The sequence below is a fragment of the Schistocerca piceifrons genome, chromosome X (genome assembly GCF_021461385.2).
Source record: "Schistocerca piceifrons isolate TAMUIC-IGC-003096 chromosome X, iqSchPice1.1, whole genome shotgun sequence".
Taxonomy (NCBI): Eukaryota; Metazoa; Arthropoda; class Insecta; order Orthoptera; family Acrididae; genus Schistocerca; species Schistocerca piceifrons.
The window spans coordinates 736,682,044-736,708,671 of NC_060149.1; the positions used below are offsets into that span (position 1 = coordinate 736,682,044).

The 26,628-nt window shown below is 36.5% G+C and overlaps 1 protein-coding gene across 2 annotated transcripts in view; it reads right to left on the reverse strand.

Moving 5' to 3' along the window:
- LOC124721546 (inhibitor of growth protein 3) overlaps positions 1–16,439 on the reverse strand; it is a 192,270-nt gene extending 175,831 nt beyond the window's left edge. Inside the window, exons 1-2 of one of the 2 annotated variants that reach the window (XM_047246575.1) lie at positions 15,775–16,439; positions 1,198–1,310 (exon numbers count right to left, since the gene is read on the reverse strand). In XM_047246575.1, coding sequence (XP_047102531.1) covers positions 1,198–1,228 — 31 coding nt within the window. In that variant the 5' untranslated portion in view covers positions 1,229–1,310; positions 15,775–16,439. The remainder of the gene's footprint in view (positions 1–1,197; positions 1,311–15,774) is intronic. The other variant, XM_047246576.1, reaches the window with a different exon arrangement.
- Positions 16,440–26,628: the final 10,189 nt, after the last annotated feature.

Sequence of the window (26,628 nt, forward strand, 5' to 3'; positions counted from 1 at the left end):
GTCTTTATTAATGAGACAGAGCAAGTGATTTTACATTGATCTGCACACACACTCTTATAGTCTGCTGTCCCTTCATGGTCCAAATTGTTCACATTTCTTTCAGTTTGAAATATGAGCTAATTGCTTGAAAAGCATCAATAGAAATAATTCCTCATCCAAATCATATTATCAGTCACAATACTTTAATTTCTTTTTCTCATCTTCTCCTGTTAGTCTCACACACTCAATTTTTAATCGTCTACAATCAGTCACACTATTTATGCTGTTTAGCATATACATTAGTTTTTGCAGAGGCTTATGAGTCCTTACAACTCCTCAGTAACTTCATCTTGTGGTATGGGAATGTTATATTAACTTATCAAAAAGTTTTTTATTACTAGTTTTTCATTTACATACACACAAATATTATTGTTCAAAACAATCACTCATCCATCAGAAGTGTGTGTATCTATATATTATATGCTGACTACTGCACTCCTTTTTTATGCTATTACCAGTGCAAGTTAATTTTTGTTTGCTTTTTTCCATATTTAGTAATTTTTTTCTCATGTCTCACTTATCACTGCTGTAAGATGGTATTTTGCAACGAACTCCTGAACCTTTTTAAAATTTCAAATTCATAATTTCTTATAGTGCTAATACCATACTACTTGAAAACTTCATAGGTGAGATCCATCTGGAGTACATAGAAAATAAATTCCATCATACTTTTGGCACCACAGTGACAATAATACCTCCTGCAATAAATAAAATATTCTTTCCATGGCTAAATATTGCCTCCGCCAAGTCTTTTCTAATAAGAAGTGCCTCCTTCCCTTGGACTTTCCCATCCGTATGAGGCCATTACGAGGCACAGTCAATGAAAAAGTGGAAAAGTAACACACACACTAGTCGTAATACCACATCAGTATTTAAACTTAAAGAGGGATACTGCTGAGTGTGGCAGGTGAAACAAAAATAAGAATACACATGCGAGGTGTGTCTGGTATAAATAAATGGGTGCAATACCACACTCCACTCAAGATTCCATAGTTGCCATCCACGTACTTGCTAGATACACATCAATGAGGTCATAATCCCACAACATAACCTAAAGCTAAAAATAAAAAAAAATAAAAAAAAATCATGTTTATAGACAACATAAAAAAATTGATACATAAACAAAACCATTAAGTTGTTTTCCCTTAGTATACTCACTTTCTCGACAGTCTTCTAAATAACTCTGCATTATGTATTTTTCTAAAGAGTCTCAGTTACTACCACACATTTCTTCTGACTGAAGTTGCTTTTACACGTGATTCTCCGATTTCCTGTGTATCACAGATTTTAGGCAACAAATGCTTAAGGTTACGGTTTCACACAACACATTTAAACTATTTTATCACAGAATTGCTTTTTTTTTTTTTTTTTTTTTTTTTTTGTTCCTGTGTAAATGCAAAAATTATAAACTGGAACTCCAGTTCTGAAGGACACACACAGTTATTTAAACCTCCAACACTAGAAATCACTCAAACACCATTTATTTCATAACTGCTTCAGAAATTCCAGCTGCAGTTAAGTACTTTTGTGATTTTCTTTGAAGTAGATCCTATATTATTAATATTACTTTCACACAATCACAGAGCTTCCTTGTGGTATCCCCTTCTTGTGAAACCTTACTAATTGGAATCCTTACCGTCTTCCATCAAAAAGCTTCAACACTCTTCTCACTTTTCTTTATTGTCCATGCTTGTACCTGTGCACAGAACATCTGATAAATTACCTCCTAAAATAGTAATGTTGCTTGACATCACTAACGTTCTCTTTTTACCAAAAAATAGCAACAGCAACAACTACTACAATAAAAACATCAATAACAATAACATTTAAGATATTTCTGTTGAAAAATAATTTTCTTTATTTCAGTACTTGATTTATTGTCACTTTCTCCATATTTTAATTGTTGGTATATACAAATGGGAGTGAAAGTATGTATCAGAACCCAACATGAAAGTCATCATAATTGGGTTTTAATGCAGCAAACATGGGTCATCTCTAAATGTTCATTCCTCAAAACTCATGTAGGAAAAAAATTTGATAAGGTTTGAGTTGGTTGTGTTTGTAGTTGTTTGATGGCATCCTGTGTGTGTGTGTGTGTGTGTGTGTGTGTGTGTGTGTGTGTGTGTGAAGGCCGGCCGAAATTTGTGGATGGTAAGTAATTGTTTTTCGTATCAGTAGTTATAGTTGACCTATATAGGTCAAGTGAAATGACAGATTCCAATTTTCGTATTTTTATATGTAGGTATAGGTGTTTTGGTACTGTCAGGTGTGGTCAAGGGAAATGTCTGATTCCAATTTCCAAAGTTTTTGCTGAAGGCATTGGTGTTTTGGCATCGTCAGCTGCCTCTGACTTATATAGGTCAAGGGAAGTGTCTGATTCCTGTAGATTTTGTAATTTTCTGTTTTGTTCGTCATCTTGTGTGTTTTGGGATCTTGGTGTGGGTGGTTTTTTTCCCCCCCCCCCCCGTCATATTTAGCTTGTCCCCTCCCTAAAACCCCCAATTGCCTGCAGCTGTCCCGTTAGTTTGATTGTATTTTTGGAGGGAGATGTTGTCTTATTTATATGTATTTTCGTGTTTGCTGCTGTGTGTATGTAGTGCTATCATAGGCACCATATTGGAGTCTCTTAGAATAGCCATTTCTGCCATATTGGTGATGTCATGGGTCAAAGCACATGGGTGGAATCGGACACTTCCGTATTCTCAAAGAAGAACCACTCACAAGTGGTACAATGGACAATAAAGAGTGAAAGACTTTTTTGACAGCAAATTATGGATCTGAGGGCAATATAGAGGCCTATTTTTTAATATTTATTTATTTTTGTACTACCACTATGGCCTTGCTACCTTTCTCTTCTTCACACTACTGTACTTACCCTGAACACACACAATCTAGATTGAAAATAGGATAAGGTGGGGTAAATCTGACTGGGTGGGTAAACCCGACCACCCTCTATTTGTGAGAAATGGCAAATCGGAGTGATTTCACATTACTGTTACCATATAGAGCATTCAAAATAACGAAAATGTCACCTTGACAGCTTTGCTGCATTTGACATTTAGACACCCAAAAGACAACAAGTGTGTTTTTGATTGTTTCAATTTAATTTATGTGCAAATTACATCACTAGATTTACCTTATTGAATAAAATGACGCAAAACAAACGGTAAGTGATTTTTGTAGTTCATTTAGTGACCTATTCAGTGTATGTATCATTTTTGTTGGAAATGTCGTGTAAATTGTTTCTGTGTGTTAAATGAAACATGGCATGGTGGGGTAAATCCGGCCGCTAAATGGTGGGGTAAATCTGACCGCACATTTTTTATCGTTTATGTGTATAGAATTATTTATTTATGTAAACAAAGTGAATTTTTGTTTACTTTTAGGAAAATGGTACGAAATTACAAATGAAAAACGACAAAACACAATCAAAACAATATTCGTTGAGCAGTTGCTACAATGCAAATGGGAATCATCTTTTTCCAATTAAAATTTACATTCATTTAACTTTCAGTACATTTAGTACTCTAAACATTGTTATTTTTTGAATACATATTGTTCATTTGTGTAAAAAATGTAATTGCTTATAATTATTTCCCAAACAAACCGTTCAATTAGAACTATTTCTTTGCAAAATCAGCCAAACAAAATAGGGGTCAGATTTACCCCACCATTTTTGCAAATGACAAAAATGGACGTTTCTTAAAATGCAGATATCTCAAAAACTATTCATGGTATAACAAAAATATTTTACAAACAGTTGCTCCTTTATATTACCTATAATTTAACGTATATAATTTTAAGATCCAACCTCGGATAAGCGTTTTATAGCCGCAAGAAATTACTAGGTCGGATTTACCCCACCTTATCCAACTTTCAAAAACACCAGACACTATGTCCCACCCACGTGTCAAGTCTGCCCAATATTCTTTCAAGGTAAAAATTAATTGCTGCCACTTATGCTCCAGCCTACTAAACATGGAATTCAGTTCACTAAATGACAGCAAGAACTACTACACAAATATTCTTTTTATGATTTCTGGCTGTACACAATTATTCTGAGGCGATGTTAAATTAGAAGTGACAGGCATTAATAAAACTCCAAAAGTCTTTGGAAGTTAGGCAGACATAAATGACTATGCATCCTATGTAGTAATGTAGGGCAGATAGCCTATGTTACTTTATGAATATGGAAATGTTTTTGTACTTAAATGTCTGAAGACTCAGGATTTAACAAATTCCACTTAAGAAAGTGTATGATATGACACACACATGTGAAGAAGCATGCACGTTCATGGGCACAAAGATAGAAAATTTTGAGAAATGACAGTAAAATTGCAAGGTTTGTAGGGAAACTTCAGAAACTCTGTCTAGTTACTGATACTGATAGAGAAGGAAATGGCATAACAAAAGCAGCTTCACAAAAAAGATAATATTGTGCAAGAGACAACATAGAGGGTATGTGATATAGAACACTCTAGAAACTTCAAGAGACCCCATAATGGTAAAAAAAAACACACACACACACACACACACAAAGGGCACATACATACAATAGTAGGCAGATTTAATTTTCTCAGGGAATAGTACACTAAATATCTAACAAAGAACTGAGCCTCATTGGAAAGTACTGAAGATCTTCACTGTCACTATTATGGGATACACAAGATCCCTTTTACCAGAGAAATTTTACAATGATATGGGCAAAGCATAATCCCATACAAACATTATTTCTCAGACAAAAGTTGCATTAATTGAAGGTCCAACCTGTTAACACATTCTGTGCAGATAATTTATCAGATTTAACTCCCCGAGCATTCACTTACTATCAAAGCTAGGAACGCAGTTGGTAACATGCATCATCATGTATGTAATTGGTACATGTTAATGTAAAAGATTTGAACAAATTCTCCAAAAAGTGTAATGGAAGTGTCATAAAATAGCAGAACAAAGTAAAATGATGCTGAGTGAGACTGCAGCTACATACATACATTATTTTATAGAAATAATCAGTATTATTATTATTATTATTAATTCAACAGAATTTACAACAAATAATCAAGGAAAGTGTTTGTATGAGGAAAATACAGAACTGCAACACAATAAAACATGTCACACTTAGAATTAAGATTACACATACAAATCTGTGACAGATAGTCTATACGATATAAGAAGAATTACAGATATAGAGTTCTCTTAAAGAGAATATCAAAAAGCAGATCAGCCATTATTATTTTGTGGACACATACAAATACTAGAACAAATTACATAAATTTTCACTATAAAGAATGATTACTTCATCGCAAGTAAAGGTTTTTCTTACCTAAAGTTGAATATCAAAGTCTCCCTCATCTATGTAATTTATTAAAGCGAACGCATGTATGGAACTCGATTCAAATAACAAGGTAAGCTACCAAATGTCAGTGGTCTACGTAACAGTCTCAATGTTCATTTCAACATGCTAAAAACTTCACCGCCCTCATCTATATTAATACGCCACGAAATTACCCAGTATGGGAGAAGGGAACATAAGTGCACAAAATACACAAGTATTACGATATGCAGTTCAACACAACAAGACACTTGGTTTTAAAGATAGGTAGATGTGGGCACTACACAATGAGTTCTATTTGTTTTTTGAATATTAACATATTTTCGAAGATATTGAATATACTGATACTGTCTGTCTGCATTGATCATGACGTCACCAAAGCAAGTGAATTAAAATACTCCAAGAAGTCCAATATGCATAAAATATGTCATAACAAGCATTTTGGTTAATTTCATGGCAACATACTTAGTGGCTTCACCAACTGACAAATTTCCACTTATTAATCCACCCTATATCTTTGGCTACACTACAAACCACTCTGTCAGCACAATAAGATGTCATATTCACATTTGTTGTCTTTGCTAATTCCCAACTCAACTTTCATCTTCCAACAGCATCAGGGAAGCATCTGATTCCACCCATCTGCTTTGATCCATGACGTCATCAAAATGGCAGAAATGCCTCCTTTCCTACTTCCAGCGTATACAAAATGGCGACAATGTCATCACTACATAAACATACCAACAATTGCAAACAGAAATAAAAATGTCACAAAAAAGTCTCAATCCAACCATAAAATGAAACTAACAGCATAACTGCAAGGAATAGGGGGCTTAGGGTGGGGACCAGCTAAATATATAAGGATACAAAACACCGTACCATCCCAAAACAAATACGATTTAAAAAAGTCTCAACTTATGACATAACGCTACAGTCACAAAACCAAGTACACTTCACTCGACCTATATAGGTCAAATGAAGCCATTAATACCAAAAAACTAACAACTATAACTCCGAAAAGTCGAATCAGACATTACTCTTAACCTATAAAGCTCAAACACAGCTCTCAATACCTACTGGCAAACCAAAAAAAAAAAAAGAAAAGTCACAATTACAAACTTCACACACCTATGCAACTCACAAAATACCACCTAAACCAAAACACCATCAACTCAAAAACCCAAAAAACACCATATTCCCTAGAACAATTAAAACACAATAAAAATACCATAACTCAAAAACACTGTGCCATCGTGACATCACACACCACAACACCATTACGTCACGAGTCAAAGCAGACAGGTGGAATTGGATGCAAAGTAAATATAATGAGTGTCCTATTTCTGTTCGTGCAGCTATGACATTCTATGCTACAGCAATCATTTTAAGGGTCTAGGGCGATGTTCAGCATCAGTAGGTTTTGTCAAATCATTTTTTCTTAAATATGTAAAAGTAAGGGACAAGTCAGTCAACTACTAAGGCTGCAACAACCTTAGCAACATTCAGGAAATTTCACTTTGATTAATTAATGGGCAAGAAGAGAGAGATTGCGACAACAACAAACTTGTTTCTAACACTTGTTGAGCACCACTTTATACACCTGAATGTTGATCTCTTTGGTACATTGCCTTCAATATAGCACATAACTGTGCTTATCATACTTCTAGCTGTGGAATTATTAGTTTTAAATTAAAAATGACTCAAATGAATGAGTACTGCTCTGTTGGATTTTAGCCACAGCATTGGCATTCTATTTTCAACTGATAATGGCATGTCTACTACAGAAAACATGTTTTGTATCATTGCATGATTTTTCATATGTTACTCATGTTTCTTCGAGATCATCTTATGGTTCTTGTTACAGGTAGTGGCCTCTGTGGTCATGCAGTTTTTATTTCATGGGTCTTCTAGCAGCTAAATAGCTTTCACGAGATTTATGGATGCCTCTACACGTGCCACACAGCAACTAGCAGATGACTGAGGACAGGTTTATAGAAAATGGGTTCAGGATTCCTCAGTCTTATTAATAAGTTGGTTGGACCTCACCCAGAGAATTACACATGTTGGATTTGGTACTCTCTGGTTTCTATCTTTATATCTGGCACAATTAAGTAAATTAGGCCATATTCTCAGTACAGCTGCCAGTGAAGTGGTTTTGTAGATCACCACTCCATGCAATTTGACAGAAAGATACCAGGATATCAAGCCTGATATCATAGCAAGATGAGCCTGAGAGGGGTAACTACTGCAATAACCTGCTTTAGTCTCTCCCCACTGCCATTTATGAAGCTTCCTGCTACTAGCATATGGCTTTAAGTTCCATACTTGAATGAGTGCCCTTAAGTAGTTCACACTGCTCCCCATTTTCTTCTTTATCCCAGCAACATACACTGGGGAAAAATTTGGTATATCCATCTCACACACCTACATAACTCACAAAACACCAATGAACTACCACCCTGCCACTACTGTTGTTTGTTAACACAGCGCATGGAATATTGACACATCCTGAACGAAACTGATTGTGATAGATCCATCTAAGAGAAATGAGCAAAATCTGTACCACAGTGATCATAAAGTGCTACAATTGTTTTTTTCTGTTTAAGGATTCTACCTTAATTCCAATTTAAGAGGCAAATAGGTCTATCTCTAGGTACTAAAGTCAGTGATAAGGCCATATATATTGAGTCATTCCGACAGAAAGAGAGACAGAGACGGTAAGGGGGGGGGGATATGAAAAGGGGAGGGGAGTCTGCTAGGTGTGAATGAGGCTACCTCTCGTGCTACAAGTGAGGGTGACAAGGGGCAGATGTAAAAAGTGTTGTCTTAACCCATCCTGCATGCAAGAGAGCAAGCTAATGTGGGGGCTTGCAGTCTGAATTCAGCTTATGGCTCATATCAGTCTGATGCGTTGGGTATCCACAAGAAGTAGCAGGGTGTGTACGTGATTTATTTATGCAGTTGGCGTGGGTGCGGATCAACCAAAGTTTGTGGTACCACTCATCAGCTTTGATCTGTGATGTGGCTGTTGGTTGATTGATTTTGGGGAAGGAACCACACAGTGAGGTCACCGGTCCCATCGGATTTGGGAAGGAAGTCGGCCCTGTCCTTTCAAAGGAACCATCGTGACATTCACCTGAAGTAATTTAGGGAAATCATGGTAAACCTAAATCAGAAGGCTGGATGCGGGTTTGAACTATCATCCTCCGAGTACAGTGTGTTAGCCACTGCACCACCTCGCTCGGTAATGTAACTGTTTTATTGTGTGTGACATCAAGGTGGTGCAATGTATTTGAAATGGATCATGTTTACAGAGGGCATGTTTGAGTATGTGGTGGCATTCTCTAGTGTGCGGCGTTTATGTTTCTAAGATGTTTTTGAGTGCTATTAGTGACTGACTGAACTCCTTGATTGCTGTTTGTCAGCATAATATTGAGAGCGTTCCTGGTAGTTTGTTAAGAAGTTATTCTGGTGTTGGTAGTTGTGGACACTACATTCATTTTTGAGTTTGTTTTTTATGGTTTGGTATTTAATTTTATGTTTCGTTTTTTGTTAGTTATGGATATGACAAAGTTCACAGGCCACAATGGGGGATGACATATAACAATTAAAATTCCTACAGTTATTCCCTTTAACTGATGAACATGTGAAGTGTTACAATTAGCGAGCAGGTAGGAGAGTGACCAAACTTGCTGCATCTCAGACCAGGGACCAGTTCATGAGACATTGCCAGGGCTCTGTCTGGAGGGGTTCTCGAGTTCAGAAGTCTCGACTGGGCGTTCAAGAGATTTTGTGGATGATATATTATTTTTCCTACCACTAGATTGCTAGAATTTGTGTGACAGCTGACATTTGTTGGTAAATATGTTTTCATTTTCATTTTTTTTATTTACAGTAGTATATATGAAATGTGTGTTTTATGTATGATCCTCGTATATCAAAAATGGTGTTAACACAATTTTTTACGATTTTTTGGGTGGTGGTTGTTGTTAGTAATTCTGTTATGTTGTGGCCGGTAGATATCATACAGTTTTTTTTTTACCCACAATGGTGAGGTTACATTGTCAGTACTAATTGTAAGGGCACATTTTGGTTTGTTGAACTGAGGGCTTCATTTTAGCTACACAAGTTAAATTAAGAGTTACATATTAGAATCATCGAGTTGGGTGTGTTTTGTGGTATTATGGATTTTGTTTAACCTGTATAGGTCAACTGAAATTTCTGGCACTGGGTATTGTAACTAAATACAAGTTTGTGCTATTGTGGACTGTGTGTGTGCTACATAGGTCAAATTTCTGACACAAGATTTTTTAAGTTGTAGTTTTGTTGATTATTGAGGATATCGTGAGCTTGATTTTTATGTTAGCATTTCTTTTGGTATGTCTTCAATAGTAGAATTGTCTTATATTTATTTTGTATCCACCCAAAAACCCCTAACTCCCACAGTTGTCATGTTTGTTTCATGTTTTTTTACAATTAAATCTTAGTCATATTATTTGTGTCTGTGTGCGTAATAAGCAATGCTATGGTCGCCATATTATATAAGCTTGAAATAAGTGTGTCCGCCACCTTGATGATGTCCCAGGTCAAGGCCAACAGGTAATAGCACAGTCATTGGTTTTGCCTGAGGGTGTTTCTTGTGCTACAAGGGAACATTCTCTCTCTCCGTTCGAACAGGCCTTGGAAGGCCCAACGGCACTGACCTGCCACCGTGTCATCCTCAGTCCATAGGCATCACTGGAAGCGGATACAGAGGGGCATGTGGATAGCACACCACTCTCCTGGTCATATGTCAGTTTACGAGACCGGAGGTGCTACTCATCAATCAAGTAGCTCCTCAGTTTGCCTCACAAGGGGGTGAGTGCGCCTCGCTTGCCAACAGCGCTCGGCAGACCGGACGGTACCCATCCACATGCTAGCCCAGCCTGACAGCGCTTAATTTTGGTGATCTGATGGGAACCAGTGTTACCACTGTGGCAAGGCTGTTGGCACAAGGGAACATTCCCACATGTAAGTTATAGATCTTGATGAAACTTGGTGGGTAGGTAGAGGAGTCAAAATAATGCAATACATATTTTATTTGTTTTTGCCCAGATTCACTTTTAAGGGGTAAAACACACCCCGAAAGGTAATTTGGTATAGTAAGTTTAGAGGGAATAGCTTTGAAACCATGAAATATAAAAAATGTGTTTGACATAAAAACTGAAATGTAATTAATGTTCTTGGAATGTGTATAGTCAACTTTTGTAATAATTTTAAATTTCGCAAAATACACCATAATCAGTAATTATTTTTGAAAAAAAAAGCATAAATTAAGCTTTCATGCAACATCCATCTATATATAATAAAGCACGTTTCTGAAAAACCAATTTTGGAAAATAATACGTACACAATGTGCTGTCACAGCATTTTCAACAAACCCAATTAAAATATCTAATTGTTCATTATGATTGTAATTATATGTTTGACTCACTTCTGTTTTAAGCCTTACACTGTTATTTTATGTTTTAGTTTACAGTTTCACACATGAGTATTTTGTTAACTAAAATTAATAACTAACTCATTATTATGATATAAAATCATGCTTAAAACACATTTTTTTACACCATGCATATAGAACGAATTAAATTTCTTCACATAATACACAGAACGGACAACACAATGTAAAACAGGATTCACAAATTGTGCTGGGTGATTCTCTAAATATCCATACTTATATTAGACATATTTCAGTGCATTGGAAAACCTTGTCGAAGAAAACATGAAGATTGACTCCATAATCTTTCAGCAGAACTAGATCTGAAAATACTTTCACAAAATTCTTCCAATATCAAATACCGTGTACATCCCAGCGGCTTTCCTTTTCCCGTTGGGCCTTTTGTTAACACCAGGTGAACAAGTTCCTTGTCAAAACTTCCTGGCAGATTAAAACTGTGTGCCGGACTGAGACTCGAACTCCGGACCTTTGCCTTTAGCAGGCAAGTGCTCCACCAACTGAGCTACTTAAGCACGACTCACGCCCCGTCCTTACAGGTTTACTTCTGCCAGTATCTCATCTCCTACCTTCCAACTTTACAGAAGCTCTCCTGCGAAACTTGCAGAACTAGCACTCCTGAAAGAAAGGATATTGCGGAGACATGGCTTAGCCACAGCCTGGGGTATGTTCCCACGAAAGGCAAAGGTCCCGAGCTCGAGTCTCGGTCCGGCACACAGTTTTAATCTGCCAGGAAGTTTCATATCAGCGCACACTCCGCTGCAGAGTGAAAATCTCATTCTGGAAGTTCCTTGTCCTCAGGTACAACACTCAGAATGGGGAGTGTTTGGACAAAGAATTTGCAAAGCTCTTTTTAAAGCCCCAAATGTTCCTGTGACGCCATCAAAATCTGGTAAACTATCATTTGACCACATCAAAAGATATTTGGACAGAGGTTTTCTTTCCCTGTGTGGGAGAAAAATCTGTATTATTGTTAGATTTTCAGGGTGGTCAATGTGAAAGAACTGTTTTGAGCATTATACCTGAGGACAAAGAAATCATTTATCTGGTGATTCCAAATAACTCAATGGGACAGGTACAACCATTTGCTGAACAAGGCATTTGATGTTGGAGGAACATGGACGGCAGATTTTTGGAAAGAGCTCTATTGGTTGATTATGATATCAATCTCGACTTGAGAAACAATACAATCAAGCTGCAGTCACTAGTATATAATAAGTTCTCTTTGCGAAGGTTATCCAATTAACTGAAATATGCCTGATACATATCCGAATATTTAGAAGATTGTCCACACAATTTGCAAATAAGGCTGAATTTTGTTTTACACTGTGTTGTCCATTGTGTGTGTTATGCGAAGCAATTTTATTAATTTTATGTGTGGGATGTGTATAAAGAAATAAAAAAAATTAAAAGGCATTATATTTTAAGCATTTCTTATTATTCTAATAGTTTTGTATCATAATAATGAGTGACTTATTGTTTTATGTCAACTAAATATGTATATGTGAAATGGTAAACTGAAAAACAAACAAAAAAACAAGAATTGAAAATGTAAAATAACAATTTAAAACACAAAACAAAAATACGTAAAAAATAATTAGAATGACAATGAACATTTAAGTATTTTAATTAGGTACGTTGAAAATACTGTGACTGCACATTGTGTATGTCTTTCTTTCCAAAAATGGTACTTGAGGAACCAGCTTTACAGCACATGGATTGAGGTGGTGTGAAAGCTTCCTTAATTCATGTTGTACCTCCAAAGTTTCCAATTTTCAAAATTAATTAATGGTGGTGGGATATTTTGTAAAATCTTAAAATATTACAAATTTTGACCATACAGCTTTCAAGAATGCTAATTTCATTTCAAATTTTATATGAAACACAGTTTTCTTATATCATGGTTTCGAAAATATTCCCTCTAAATCTAATATGCCAAATTACCTTTCATGGTATGTTTTACACCTTAAAACAGAAATTAGGCAAAAATGAAAAAATATACAGTGCATCATTTTGACTCCTCTGCATATCCACCAAATTTAATCAAAATCATTTATTTACACCTGGAAATGTTCCATTGTTAGTGCGCAAGCTATTCAACTATTCTCAAGCACCCAAGACCCATGCTGATTTAAGAAAGTGTTTCACCTACATCAACATACACAGTCCGTAAGCCAATGAATGGTGTATGTGGCGGAGGATACTTTGTACCACTACTAGTCATTTCCTTTCCTGTTTCACTCACAAATAGAGTGAAGGGGAAATGAATGTTTCTCCTTATTATGCCTGAATATTTGGCAGAGTGTAACAGTTTGTTCTTTGAGTGTTATGCATTTTTATACCTTCAGTTGGGGATAGAAGATTATTTACAATACATACATACTCTGTGTGTCTTAATCATTCAGTAATGCTACCAAAAAAAGAGAAAGTTTTCTGTAAGTGTCTCTGTATCTTCTGGTGATGGAAGGCTTTCTCAACTGATGCATATTTGGCATAATAAACCCCTTACGTACTGGGCACATTTGGTTTTAAGTCTTTCGCCATGCCCAAAGTTACTCTCAGAGCTGTTCCATTTGGATCTACTTAGCAAATTCAGAATTCATTTCTACAAAGTCTTAGATTGATGTTTACATACTTTTAAACAAAGACATTTGACAACTGATTGCTGCATGATGTTCATTCACCACATGGCCAACAGTTAACTTGCTTAAAATTTGCAAGTATTCCACATTATATACGCAATGACAGACAGTTCCTACTTTCTTTACCTTATCACTGTCACTTGCATGTTCATTTTAAAACAGAGAAAATATATTAGCAATGAATACACTTGCAATAATTAGTTCCTTTATTTCTGGAATGGTGTTCCCTGCTCAACTTACTGAGCTGTCAGTTCTGCCTCATTCTTCGATTCTGAATTGGTGACTAAAGAGTCTTCTTCTATAGCTAAAAGATTTTACATCTACATGACTACTCTGCCCTACACAGTTAAGTACCAGGTAGTGAGTTCATCAAACCACATTCAAGCTATTTCTCTACTGTTCCACCCTCAAAAGGCAAGCAGGAAATACTTAATATGAAACCTTATCCTCCCTTGTCAGAATCTGACTCTGCGTACACAGTTATTAGGCACTTAAACCTACGATGCATCATACATGATTTAAAAAAACAAATGAATCCTAGAGAAAACTCATCGACTAAAAACACCGTAACAGTGCACATCTTAACACAACAATAATTAATGTCATTTAGCCATGTGGTCATTGTTTTTTATGCAGAATGCACTTAATTTATTCATGAATTTTAAGTTTAATTGGGAGAAGCATGAGAAGGAATCTACATTCTCACATATAACACTGCCCGCAGGTAAAGGCACGTTGTTGAGGGACTGAGCTTCATCTATTTCAGCTAATACCTCCAATGACAGAACTGGCAAGCAACAGTAGCAAATAAATATCTGAAATAGAAACTATTTTACAAAGAAACACTGCTGCACAATGGTAGACTACAGATCGCTGCATCATAAATTTATGGTATCAGAAAGTCAAAAAATAGAAAAGAAAGGTTGAACAATGGTGCTAAGGTTGTTCATATGCTGAAACAATGTTCCGCTGCAGAGGTTTGTAACTGCTGAAACAGATTAGCTGTTTGTCTGAAGTCTTTGAAATTGCATCGACTGAGGAGTAGGAAGCTGATGCACACGAGTGCAGACGATATTGGGGATGTCAGTGTTTGAATCCACAATCAGTACCAAAGAAAATGTTTAGCTCTGAATACTTATGAAGCTGACATTCAGGTGTTCACAGTGAACATAAGTGTATTTCCACTCGATCCAGCAGAAAAAATCTCACGGGTGATTTAATCATAGACAGCAGTTGGGATGGGAAGGTGGAAGACTGCTGTCACCACTGAAAACATAATAGTGTGGCCTATGCTGTAACTGGGATGACATTAATGATGATGATTAATTTCCATTTTGGAGGGAATTAATTCATGCAATTTCTACATACTGATAATTGCTATTTTAAAAAAGGTCATGTTGGTATCTTAAAATTTGTATCTGTTAAACTGATGACAATTTGGAGCATTTTAGAATTTGTTTAGACACTAAAATCACAGCGTTTTCAAAACATACAGTAATAGTACTATAAAATGCACCCCACCGTTGTCATCACAAATTGCCAAGCTGTTTGATGTTACAGGGCTACTTTTCAGATGAGGTATCAATCACTATGCTCAGTAGTTTGTCATGATGAGTAATTACACAATTAATCTAATTTTCATGTTTCAGATTCAGATACATAAGGGTTCTACACAAAATTTCTGATGCTACACAATGGAGCAATCGATGAGTCAAATACTTTAAGCAAAACAGCGAAAGTTTACTTATGAAAAACGTGTGTACAAACAACACTCAACAAAGAGTGCAGACATACCTACTCATCAGTGTAAAAAACATGTTTGTATGTGGGAAATGTTATGGCTCTAATATACAGGCTGCTATACATCACATACAAGTGTGACAACAATTCCACTATTATGCATTCACAGGTTGATTGCAATTGTGAGGTCATTGCAGTGGTACTCTGTGATTATAATTGAAAATAAAACATTTTGCACTCCTATGTTTGGCATAAAGAAAATGTTTTAAAGTTGTGAAGTCAACTTTTGAAGGTGGCAAATGAGAGTTTATTCATTAATCAATGGTACAAACATTTCGCCAATCGAAAAATCACACCCAAACAAATGAAACACCAAATTTTGTTCATGTAAGGCTAATAACAAAGACAAAAATTCATCGGGAGGTCAGCCACTATTAGCCCAGAAAATGTAAAATACAGGTATGCTAAGTATGAATCGTTAACTTAATATTAAAAATTACTACTTCACAAAAAACATGAATACTCACTTTCCAAGTAATCTTCTAAATAAAGCATTGTCGGTCTTGTTTGCGATCCTTTGGTGAAGTGATGAAGCTCTTCTGAGGGTCACTAATATTTGCAGCAGTTTTATATCGCAAGATTTTCCACGCAGCAGAATTCGCTTGAACGTATTAAGTGCAGTAAAGAATTAGCATTTCACGCGCACTCCCGACACCGGTAAACATGACACCACCCCAACGTCAGTTCGCCACAAAGTTGTCATTTTCGTACACTACTGAATATTGTCCACACATGAGTATATTATAAGTTCCATGATATATTCCTGTTAGTAGTCGGATTCACAAACACGGTAATGATATATATTGAACCACAAGCGAAGAGAATCATACAGACACACTTCCAAAATACGTAAAGAGAAGGCACGTCTGTTAACTAAACTTATATTGCAGTTCGTTTACTCAACTAAATAATAATTCCCTGCAGCTAGTTTTATTTCGTACATTCCCAAACATGTAAATATTTTTTCAAAAAGCACATAGTATTCCATGATTTAAAAATGAAGAGACTAATAAGTGCCATATAGTTTCCCTACAATGATTTATCGGGCTTATAACATATTAACGAAGGTCTGGTAAAGGAAGATTAACTTCCTTTACACATTTAAATGAAAACGCTGTATTCCCAATTCAAACAAAAACAATTCAAACATTGTCGCTGAAGATAGTTCACACATCACTAATATAAACTCGAAATTTTATACGATAAATTATCGATCATATCAATACACTCAGAACTTCTATTACAATAATTGTACAAAACTAGGTACTGCTTGCAACAGTGAAGTAAAAATATAACTGCCCTCTCACTTTAATACTTTTATTTCTCGAGAAATACTTCAGACTGTAGTGTATGGGTTAAATAAAGAAACAGAAATTTATTGGCTTTATAAACGTTAACGTACAGATAAAAGTGTGTATTAGCTACAGTAAGATAGTACTAGTAGTAGTAGTAGTAGTAGTAGCAGTAGCTTTATTCATCCGTAGATCTCTTTTTACAATGATATAGGACATGACACAGTATTTACACGTTTAGAGCAATTAAAAATAAACTAATTCGTATACATATACATTGACAGACTTCTAGTTAGAGACAATAATTAGATTTACTCGTGGTGTACAATACTTATTTTACAAATAACTTATTAAATAATGTAATGCCACACTGTTCACTCATATCTCACTATCAGTCCTTCGCACACTATACACACATTGTTTCTCCGTAAGGTCACAGAAATATTCTGTGATCTACCTAAAGCTTTCGATTCAGTGAACCATGCATCACTCCTCCACAAATTATAGATGTACGGAAACGTGGACACTGCCTTAAAATGGTTTAGCTCTTACCTGTCAGATAGGAAACAAAGAGTAATTTTCACTTCAAATGGACTCAATTATTCCTCAGACTGGAAAACACTCCCCCAAAGAGTCCCACAAGATTCGATATTGGGTCCCTATCTGTTTCTTTTTTACGTAAATGACCTACCACTTTCTACTGATGTTCATTCAGTCTTATTTGCTGATGATACATCAGTTGCAATTGAAAATGAGGAATCTGAAAGTATTCCAGAAAAAGCCAAAAATACATTAGAAAAACTCGAATCTTGGTTCCATCAAAACGGACTAAAACTGAATGTTACTGAAACCAAAATAATGCAATGAGAAGCTAAATCAGCAGAAAGGATTGAAATAAAGACAACTTGGAATGATCAGGCTATAACACAAGCAAACCAAGTCAAGTTTTTAAATCCTAAATCTTGATAAAATTTTAAATTGGAGGTACACATAGATTACTTAGCAAATAAACTGAATAGCTTGGTATTTGGAGTGTGTATTTTTTCAGGTGCCACAAACATGGATACCACAAAGATACACTGCTACTTTGTGTCAGTTACTCGTTATGTTATAATCTTCTGAGGAAATTCAGCAAACATCACTGGCTCCTAGTTAAAAAATTTAACAATACTACCTATCCCCTCACTTTACATATATGTGGTGGTGGTGTTCTTATATAAAAATCAACATACACTAGACATTTTCAGTTTTGACCACAACTAAAGCACTCGCCACAGAGATAATTTCAAAATTCCAACACATCATTTAAAACTTTATGCCCAAACCCCAAATGAGTTTAAAAATTTTCATAAAAATAAAAGGCGGTAATATATTTCAGATGGAGCTTGCTTCACTGAAAAGGCAGCTCTTTACTCTTCTGGTGGAAAAGTGTTAGTGTTCTGTTGAAGAATTCATAGAGGACAGCTTCACAGTCTGAACACAGGGATTGTATTACATGTATCATTTTATGTACTTGTGTATCTGTAACTTAGAAATGTAAAATATAATGTAAACTTTTGTATTCCTCTTAAAAATAGAAAAACTTTCTTTTTGTAAACCTTGACATGTCTCCTGTACATCAAATCAAATGATTTGAAAATTGTAGGTAATGAGATGAATAAATAACATATCATTCACTACACACACAAAAACACACACACACACACACACACTAGTGATCTCTGGGCCGTTTTCTGTACAGCAACTTCTCCATTGCTATCCCTCTATAATGAGTGAGATGTTTAGAGGAAGAGGGCTTAGTATTGTGCTATGCATAGCTTGGGGCTAAGTTTTTCTAGAAAAAGAAAAAAAAAACATAGTGTAAAAGTGTTATATGGAATGTTGGATGTTTTATACTCATTATTATTATTTATTTGTATAACACTTTTTTTATCATAATCCCTACTCTGTTTTATCTAAGTAGCCCTTAAATGTATAAAATGTATTGCATAATAGGTAGTTTTTAGCTATCTGTATAAATAAGTAAATTTTTGCAATTTGTTTAATCTCTTTTGGTAATTTATAGTACAGTTTTATTCCCTGGTAGAAAATGCTGTTTTGAGTTTTATATTTATTTTTTCTTGGACCTTGCCATTGGTGGGGAGGCTTGCGTGCCTCAGCGATACAGATAGCCGTACCGTAGGTGCAACCACAACGGAGGGGTATCTGTTGAGAGGCCAGACAAACGTGTGGTTCCTGAAGAGGGGCAGCAGCCTTTTCAGTAGTTGCAAGGGCAACAGTCTGGATGATTGACTGATCTGGCCTTGTAACAATAACCAAAACGGCCTTGCTGTGCTGGTACTGCGAACGGCTGAAAGCAAGGGGAAACTACAGCCGTAATTTTTCCCGAGGGCATGCAGCTTTACTGTATGATTACATGATGATGGCGTCCTCTTGGGTAAAATATTCCGGAGGTAAAATAGTCCCCCATTCGGATCTCCGGGCGGGGACTACTCAAGAGGATGTCATTATCAGGAGAAAGAAAACTGGCGTTCTACGGATCGGAGCGTGGAATGTCAGATCCCTTAATCGGGCAGGTAGGTTAGAAAATTTAAAAAGGGAAATGGATAGGTTGAAGTTAGATATAGTGGGAATTAGTGAAGTTCGGTGGCAGGAGGAACAAGACTTCTGGTCAGGTGACTACAGGGTTATAAACACAAAATCAAATAGGGGTAATGCAGGAGTAGGTTTAATAATGAATAGGAAAATAGGAAAGTGGGTAAGCTACTACAAACAGCATTGTGAACGCATTATTGTGGCCAAGATAGATACGAAGCCCACGCCTACTACAGTAGTACAAGTTTATATGCCAACTAGCTCTGCAGATGACGAAGAAATTGAAGAAATGTATGATGAAATAAAAGAAATTATTCAGATTGTGAAGGGAGACGAAAATTTAATAGTCATGGGTGACTGGAATTCGAGTGTAGGAAAAGGGAGAGAAGGAAACATAGTAGGTGAATATGGATTGGGGGACAGAAATGAAAGAGGAAGCCGCCTGGTCGAATTTTGCACAGAGCACAACATAATTATAACTAACACTTGGTTTAAGAATCATGAAAGAAGGTTGTATACATGGAAGAACCCTGGAGATACTAAAAGGTATCAGATAGATTATATAATGGTAAGACAGAGATTTAGGAACCAGGTTTTAAATTGTAAGACATTTCCAGGGGCAGATGTGGACTCTGACCACAATCTATTGGTTATGACCTGTAGATTAAAACTGAAGAAACTGCAAAAAGGTGGGAATTTAAGGAGATGGGACCTGGATAAACTAAAAGAACCAGAGGTTGTACAGAGATTCAGGGAGAGCATAAGGGAGCAATTGACAGGAATGGGGGAAATAAATACAGTAGAAGAAGAATGGGTAGCTTTGAGGGATGAAGTAGTGAAGGCAGCAGAGGATCAAGTAGGTAAAAAGACGAGGGCTAGTAGAAATCCTTGGGTAACAGAAGAAATATTGAATTTAATTGATGAAAGGAGAAAATATAAAAATGCAGTAAATGAAACAGGCAAAAATGAATACAAACGTCTCAAAAATGAGATCGACAGGAAGCGCAAAATGGCTAAGCAGGGATGGCTAGAGGACAAATGTAAGGATGTAGAGGCCTATCTCACTAGGGGTAAGATAGATACTGCCTACAGGAAAATTAAAGAGACCTTTGGAGATAAGAGAACGACTTGTATGAATATCAAGAGCTCAGATGGAAACCCAGTTCTAAGCAAAGAAGGGAAAGCAGAAAGGTGGAAGAAGTATATAGACGGTCTATACAAGGGCGATGTACTTGAGGACAATATTATGGAAATAGAAGAGGATGTAGATGAAGATGAAATGGGAGATATGATACTGCGTGAAGAGTTTGACAGAGCACTGAAAGACCTGAGTCGAAACAAGGCCCCCGGAGTAGACAATATTCCATTGGAACTACTGACGGCCGTGGGAGAGCCAGTCCTGACAAAACTCTACCATCTGGTGAGCAAGATGTATGAAACAGGCGAAATACCCTCAGACTTCAAGAAGAATATAATAATTCCAATCCCAAAGAAAGCAGGTGTTGACAGATGTGAAAATTACCGAACTATCAGCTTAATAAGTCACAGCTGCAAAATACTAACACGAATTCTTTACAGACGAATGGAAAAACTAGTAGAAGCCAACCTCGGGGAAGATCAGTTTGGATTCCGTAGAAACACTGGAACACGTGAGGCAATACTGACCTTACGACTTATCTTAGAAGAAAGATTAAGGAAAGGCAAACCTACGTTTCTAGCATTTGTAGACTTAGAGAAAGCTTTTGACAATGTTGACTGGAATGCTCTCTTTCAAATTCTAAAGGTGGCAGGGGTAAAATACAGGGAGCGAAAGGCTATTTACAATTTGTACAGAAACCAGATGGCAGTTATAAGAGTCGAGGGACATAAAAGGGAAGCAGTGGTTGGGAAGGGAGTAAGACAGGGTTGTAGCCTCTCCCCGATGTTGTTCAATCTGTATATTGAGCAAGCAGTAAAAGAAACAAAAGAAAAATTCGGAGTAGGTATTAAAATTCATGGAGAAGAAATAAAAACTTTGAGGTTCGCCGATGACATTGTAATTCTGTCAGAGACAGCAAAGGACTTGGAAGAGCAGTTGAATGGAATGGACAGTGTCTTGAAAGGAGGATATAAGATGAACATCAACAAAAGCAAAACAAGGATAATGGAATGTAGTCTAATTAATTCGGGTGATGCTGAGGGAATTAGATTAGGAAATGAGGCACTTAAAGTAGTAAAGGAGTTTTGCTATTTGGGGAGCAAAATAACTGATGATGGTCGAAGTAGAGAGGATATAAAATGTAGGATGGCAATGGCAAGGAAAGCGTTTCTGAAGAAGAGAAATTTGTTAACATCCAGTATAGATTTAAGTGTCAGGAAGTCATTTCTGAAAGTATTCGTATGGAGTGTAGCCATGTATGGAAGTGAAACATGGACGATAAATAGTTTGGACAAGAAGAGAATAGAAGCTTTCGAAATGTGGTGCTACAGAAGAATGCTGAAGATTAGATGTGTAGATCACATAACTAATGAGGAAGTATTGAATAGGATTGGGGAGAAGAGAAGTTTGTGGCACAACTTGACCAGAAGAAGGGATCGGTTGGTAGGACATGTTCTGAGGCATCAAGGGATCACCAATTTAGTATTGGAGGGCAGCGTGGAGGGTAAAAATCGTAGAGGGAGACCAAGAGATGAATACACTAAGCAGATTCAGAAGGATGTAGGTTGCAGTAGGTACTGGAAGATTAAAAAGCTTGCACAGGATAGAGTAGCATGGAGAGCTGCATCAAACCAGTCTCAGGACTGAAGACCACAACAACAACAACAAATGTGAGATGAGTCTAGCTCTTGTTCCATGGTCAGAGACAGAGCTGTTTGTGCAGTAATTACCAAGGTTACTTTTGATGTGTACAACTGACTGGTAAATGTATTCACACAGAGCTGTTAAAATCTCCAGCGTTTTGAATAGATCTTTATATTGAGCTCGACTAGTATTTTTGGTTATTATACTTATGGCTCTTTTCTGGAGTTTGAAAATTGTGTTCGTATTTTGTGCGTTTGTCCCCAAGACAGAATGCCTTAGCTATGAATTGAGTGTACATATGAATAGTATGTAACTGAAAGACACTTTGTGTTACGCACTGATAATAGGATTCTAAGAGTATAACATGCTGATGGCATTCTGTTTGCAAGTACCTTTGTGTGTTCACACCACTTCAACAGAGAATCAATATTCATTCCTAGAAATATTGCATTTGTTACACAATCTGTAGAGGTGCCATCTACATTTAATTTAACGTTGTCATTTTCCCTCTTCAAACTGAAATTCATGCCATTAGTTTTCTTTACAATGTCACCTTATTGCTTATTGACAAATCGTTAACTTCCTCGAGAGTTTCATTTGCTTTCTCTGCAAGGAGTGCTCTTGTTTTCTCAGTGACTATAATATTGCTGTCATCAGCGATGAGAATTTTTTGACCATAACTAACACTACTGGCAAAGCCATTTATGTATATCAGGAACGGTATTGGTCCTAATATGCTACCTTGCAGAACCCCTATATTAATGTATTTTGGTTGTGAAAAGTGTTTTACTAAATGTTTGGATCTATTTGAAGTATGTGTTATCTCTAATCTTTGTACCCTATCTGCAAGGTATGATCAAAACCAGTCATTAGCTACCCCTCTTATTCCTAATACTTCTAATTTCCTTAATAGAACCTTGTGGTCGACTGTATCAAAGGTCTTAGAAAGATCCAAAAATATGCCTGTGTCACATTCATCTTTGTCAAGAAAATCAAGCACAACTTTTGTGAATTCTACTATAGCTGACTCTGTATTTTTGTCACTTCGGAAGCCAAACTGTGATTCGCTTAAAAGATTGTATTTATTGAGGTAATTCATTAATCTGTGTTTCATAATTGCTTCTTTTATTTTTGAGAATGGCGACAGCTGGGAAATGGGCTGGTAATTTTCTATGTCTTCTGCATTACCTTTATTGAGCAAAGGTAAAACTCTTGCTTGTTTTAACTGGTCTGGAAACGTCCCTGATGTGATGGATTCATTTATGATATTTGTTAAGAGGCCTTGTATAATCTCCATGCATTGCTTCAGTTAACATTGGTACTTCATCTAAGCCTACTGACTTTTTATAGTTTAGTTTTTGAACAGTTTTATTGACTTCATTATCAGTGGTTGGAAGTAACATTATTGTATTTAGCAAATCATTATTTACAGGTGTTATATTTGTTTTGGAGAATTTTTGCTGTGACTTCCCTGCAATACTTGAAAAATGCTCGGTTTGCATAATTTGCTAAGTGTTGCGGATAGTTTATTACCTTATCCCTCTGTCTTAGCAGTAGGTTATTCTGCATTTGTTTGCCTCACCCCGATTTCTTTATTATAACTCCCCAAACTGCTTTGCTTTTTTGTCTGCATTACATATAATTTTGTCATTAAATGACTTTTTGCAGCAATCAGCACCTTCTTATACATCATTTTGTATCTACGATAGAAATTTAAGAATTCTGGATCATTATGACTCTTTTTCATGGAGAAGTATGTAAGTGTTTGGGAGGAGTTCTTAACATCCAGACTTGAGCACGAGAAAACGTAATAAAGGACTGTTAAAAATCTGCAACACAACCTATAAATAGCAAATAGTTTTTCAGACAAAAATCTCACAAAATTTAAGCAAAGTCAACAGTTCATTTTAATCAAAGACGCTCCAGTAACATTAAACTGACCATTGCCTATGTTCAACATCAAAATACCATAACTACTCACAGGTGGCAGGTTGCAGCATTGTCAGTGAAGAGTGTTGGGGGTGCAGAAAACAGTGTAGTCATTGTTGTATTATGGAAATGGAGCGATTTGTCTGACTTCCAAAAGGGCATGATCATTGGCTTTTGGGCTATGGTTGGAAGATGTGGTTAAATTATACCATGCATGGTAAAATGGGACTATCCAAACCAAGGCATGTGGCAACTGTGGCGTACTACAGGCCATAGATGACAGGGGTGAACAATGGCTGCAGAGATGTGTATGGACTAATATATGTGCAACTGTTAAACAACTGACTACCTAGATAAACCAAGAGCTATCAACAGTGTCTCTTTCAATGACCATTCAATGACTAGTCTTCAAGGGTTGAAAGCAGTTATGCTTATGTGTATATGAAAAAATATTCATCTGTATACTACAAACAGCTCAATACTTAACCATGAAACTAGGTCCTGTCACTGTTTATAGTTCAACAGGAAAAAAAGCAAAAAACACAGAACAGCATGCTATATAATGGCCTAAAACTATACAATAGATTGCCACAGGAAATTAAATGTGTAAATGAAATTCATACCTTCAGCCAAAAGCTAAAACATATTTCTTAAGAACATTTGATATTCTATGAATGAGTATTTAAAATAATTATAAACAGCTAATTAACATTCATAAATATATTAAGTGACACTATATTATTACTATTATTATTATTATTATTATTATTATTATTATTATTATTATTATTATTGTAAGACCAATGATAAGAACTGAAAAAATTGTAAGAATCCATATATATTTATTTAATAAGAAATCCTATACTAACAACTGACAACAGCCATACAATTTGTATTGTTCTATGGATGAATAAATATATCATTCAATCGATAAATATTGTTTTATGAATTCTCGAGTGCAGTATCAACGTTACATTTTGAAATATTGGTAAGGAACACAGTGTGGAGCAGTTAACACCATGTACAACAGATAAGCATGGTCTAGTCACATTAATGTGAGCACCATCTACGTTTGATGTCAATGTACAATAACCATTCACGGGAGGTAGGTTGCAGCACTGTCAGTGAAGAGTCTTGGGGGTGCAGAAAACGTTATAGTCATTGTTGCATTATGGAACTGGAGCGATTTGTTTGATATCCAAAAGGGCGTGATCATTGGCTTTTGGGCTATAGTTGGAAGCTGTGGTTAAAGTATACTATCCAAAACCAGGCTTATGGCAACTGTGGCGCAATACAGGCCATAGATGCTGAACAACGCCTGCAGAGGTGTGTACGGGCTAATATACGTGCAGCTGTTGAACAACTGACCACCCTGATAAACCAAGGGCTATCAACAGTGTCTCTTTCAATGACCATTCAGTGAATGTTGCTGCATATGAGCCTCTGCAGCAGGTGCCTGTTTGATGCAACCATGCAGAATCTGCATGCCAGTACAGCAGTTGGCTGTCCACCATGTGGTGACAGGTGGCCTTTGCAGATGAATCACGTTTTATGCTGCGTCAGACATGTGGCCGTTGGCATGTATTCCTAAAACGTCTAAAAGCAAACACCCTGCAACAATCGTCAGAAGGGGGGACCATTTGTAGGAAATATTTGGTGTTATTCTGAGTGTAATCTTATCATTTTGGATCAACACAAGTAATTATCAAATCTTGGGGACCATGTCCACGTCTACATACAGTTTGTTTCTCCTCAGCACTATGGTATCTACCAGCAGGACAATGCAAAGTGTCACACAGAATGCAGTGTACGTGTGTATCGTTCAAAGAGCACCAATATGAGTTTATAATACTCCCCTATCCACCAAACTTCCCAAATTTAAACCCTATCGAGAATCTATTGCAAGCTGCGACAAATGTCTTTCGTTCTGAAGTTCTGAAGTTGTGAAAGCAGTGCTGCAATGTGGCCAACAGAACTGGTGGACAGAGTGAATGGGTGAGTGATGGCTGTGGAGATGTTTACGGACAAATAGACGTGGAACTGTTGAACAACTGACTGCCTAGATGAACCGAGGGGCTTCCAAATGTGACTCCTCTTCCATATTTCAGCTTACATTGCTGTGAATGGACATCTGCAACAACCGTCTGGTTCATACACCTGTGCTGACTGCTGTTCATCACCAAGGAATGCTGGAATTTGCACGCTAATACCGCAACCTTTTTAGATGAGTCACCTTTTATCCTCAATCGTGCAGATGATTGATGGCATGTACAGTGTGAAACGTTAGAAATAAACATCCTTTAACAATCCTCGGTATGGTCCAGACCAAAGGTGGGAATATTCCTGCATAATTTCCTGAGTGATCTTGTCATTCTGGAAGGAACAATAAATGAACACAAGTATGATCTATCCCTGCAATGGGACAGCGATATTTGTATGTTTGTGGAAGGAAGGGAAAAGCTAAAAATCAGAATGTGGATCATCAGGGATGGAGAAGATGTCAGAGAGATAGGATGTAAAATGGTTAACTTTGCTCAGTTTGACAGGTAAGGGATGTTGTACAGAAGCAGGTAGTGAAGCATGAGGTTGTTGCCAGTGAGTCGATGGAATGCTGTCCAGTAGTTGAAACAGTTAATCTGGAGGGTCATGTTGAGTATGGTGAATGTCTGGCGCCAGTCCCAACGTTTCTTTTTTTACATTTAATAAATTCCTGATGTGTCTCT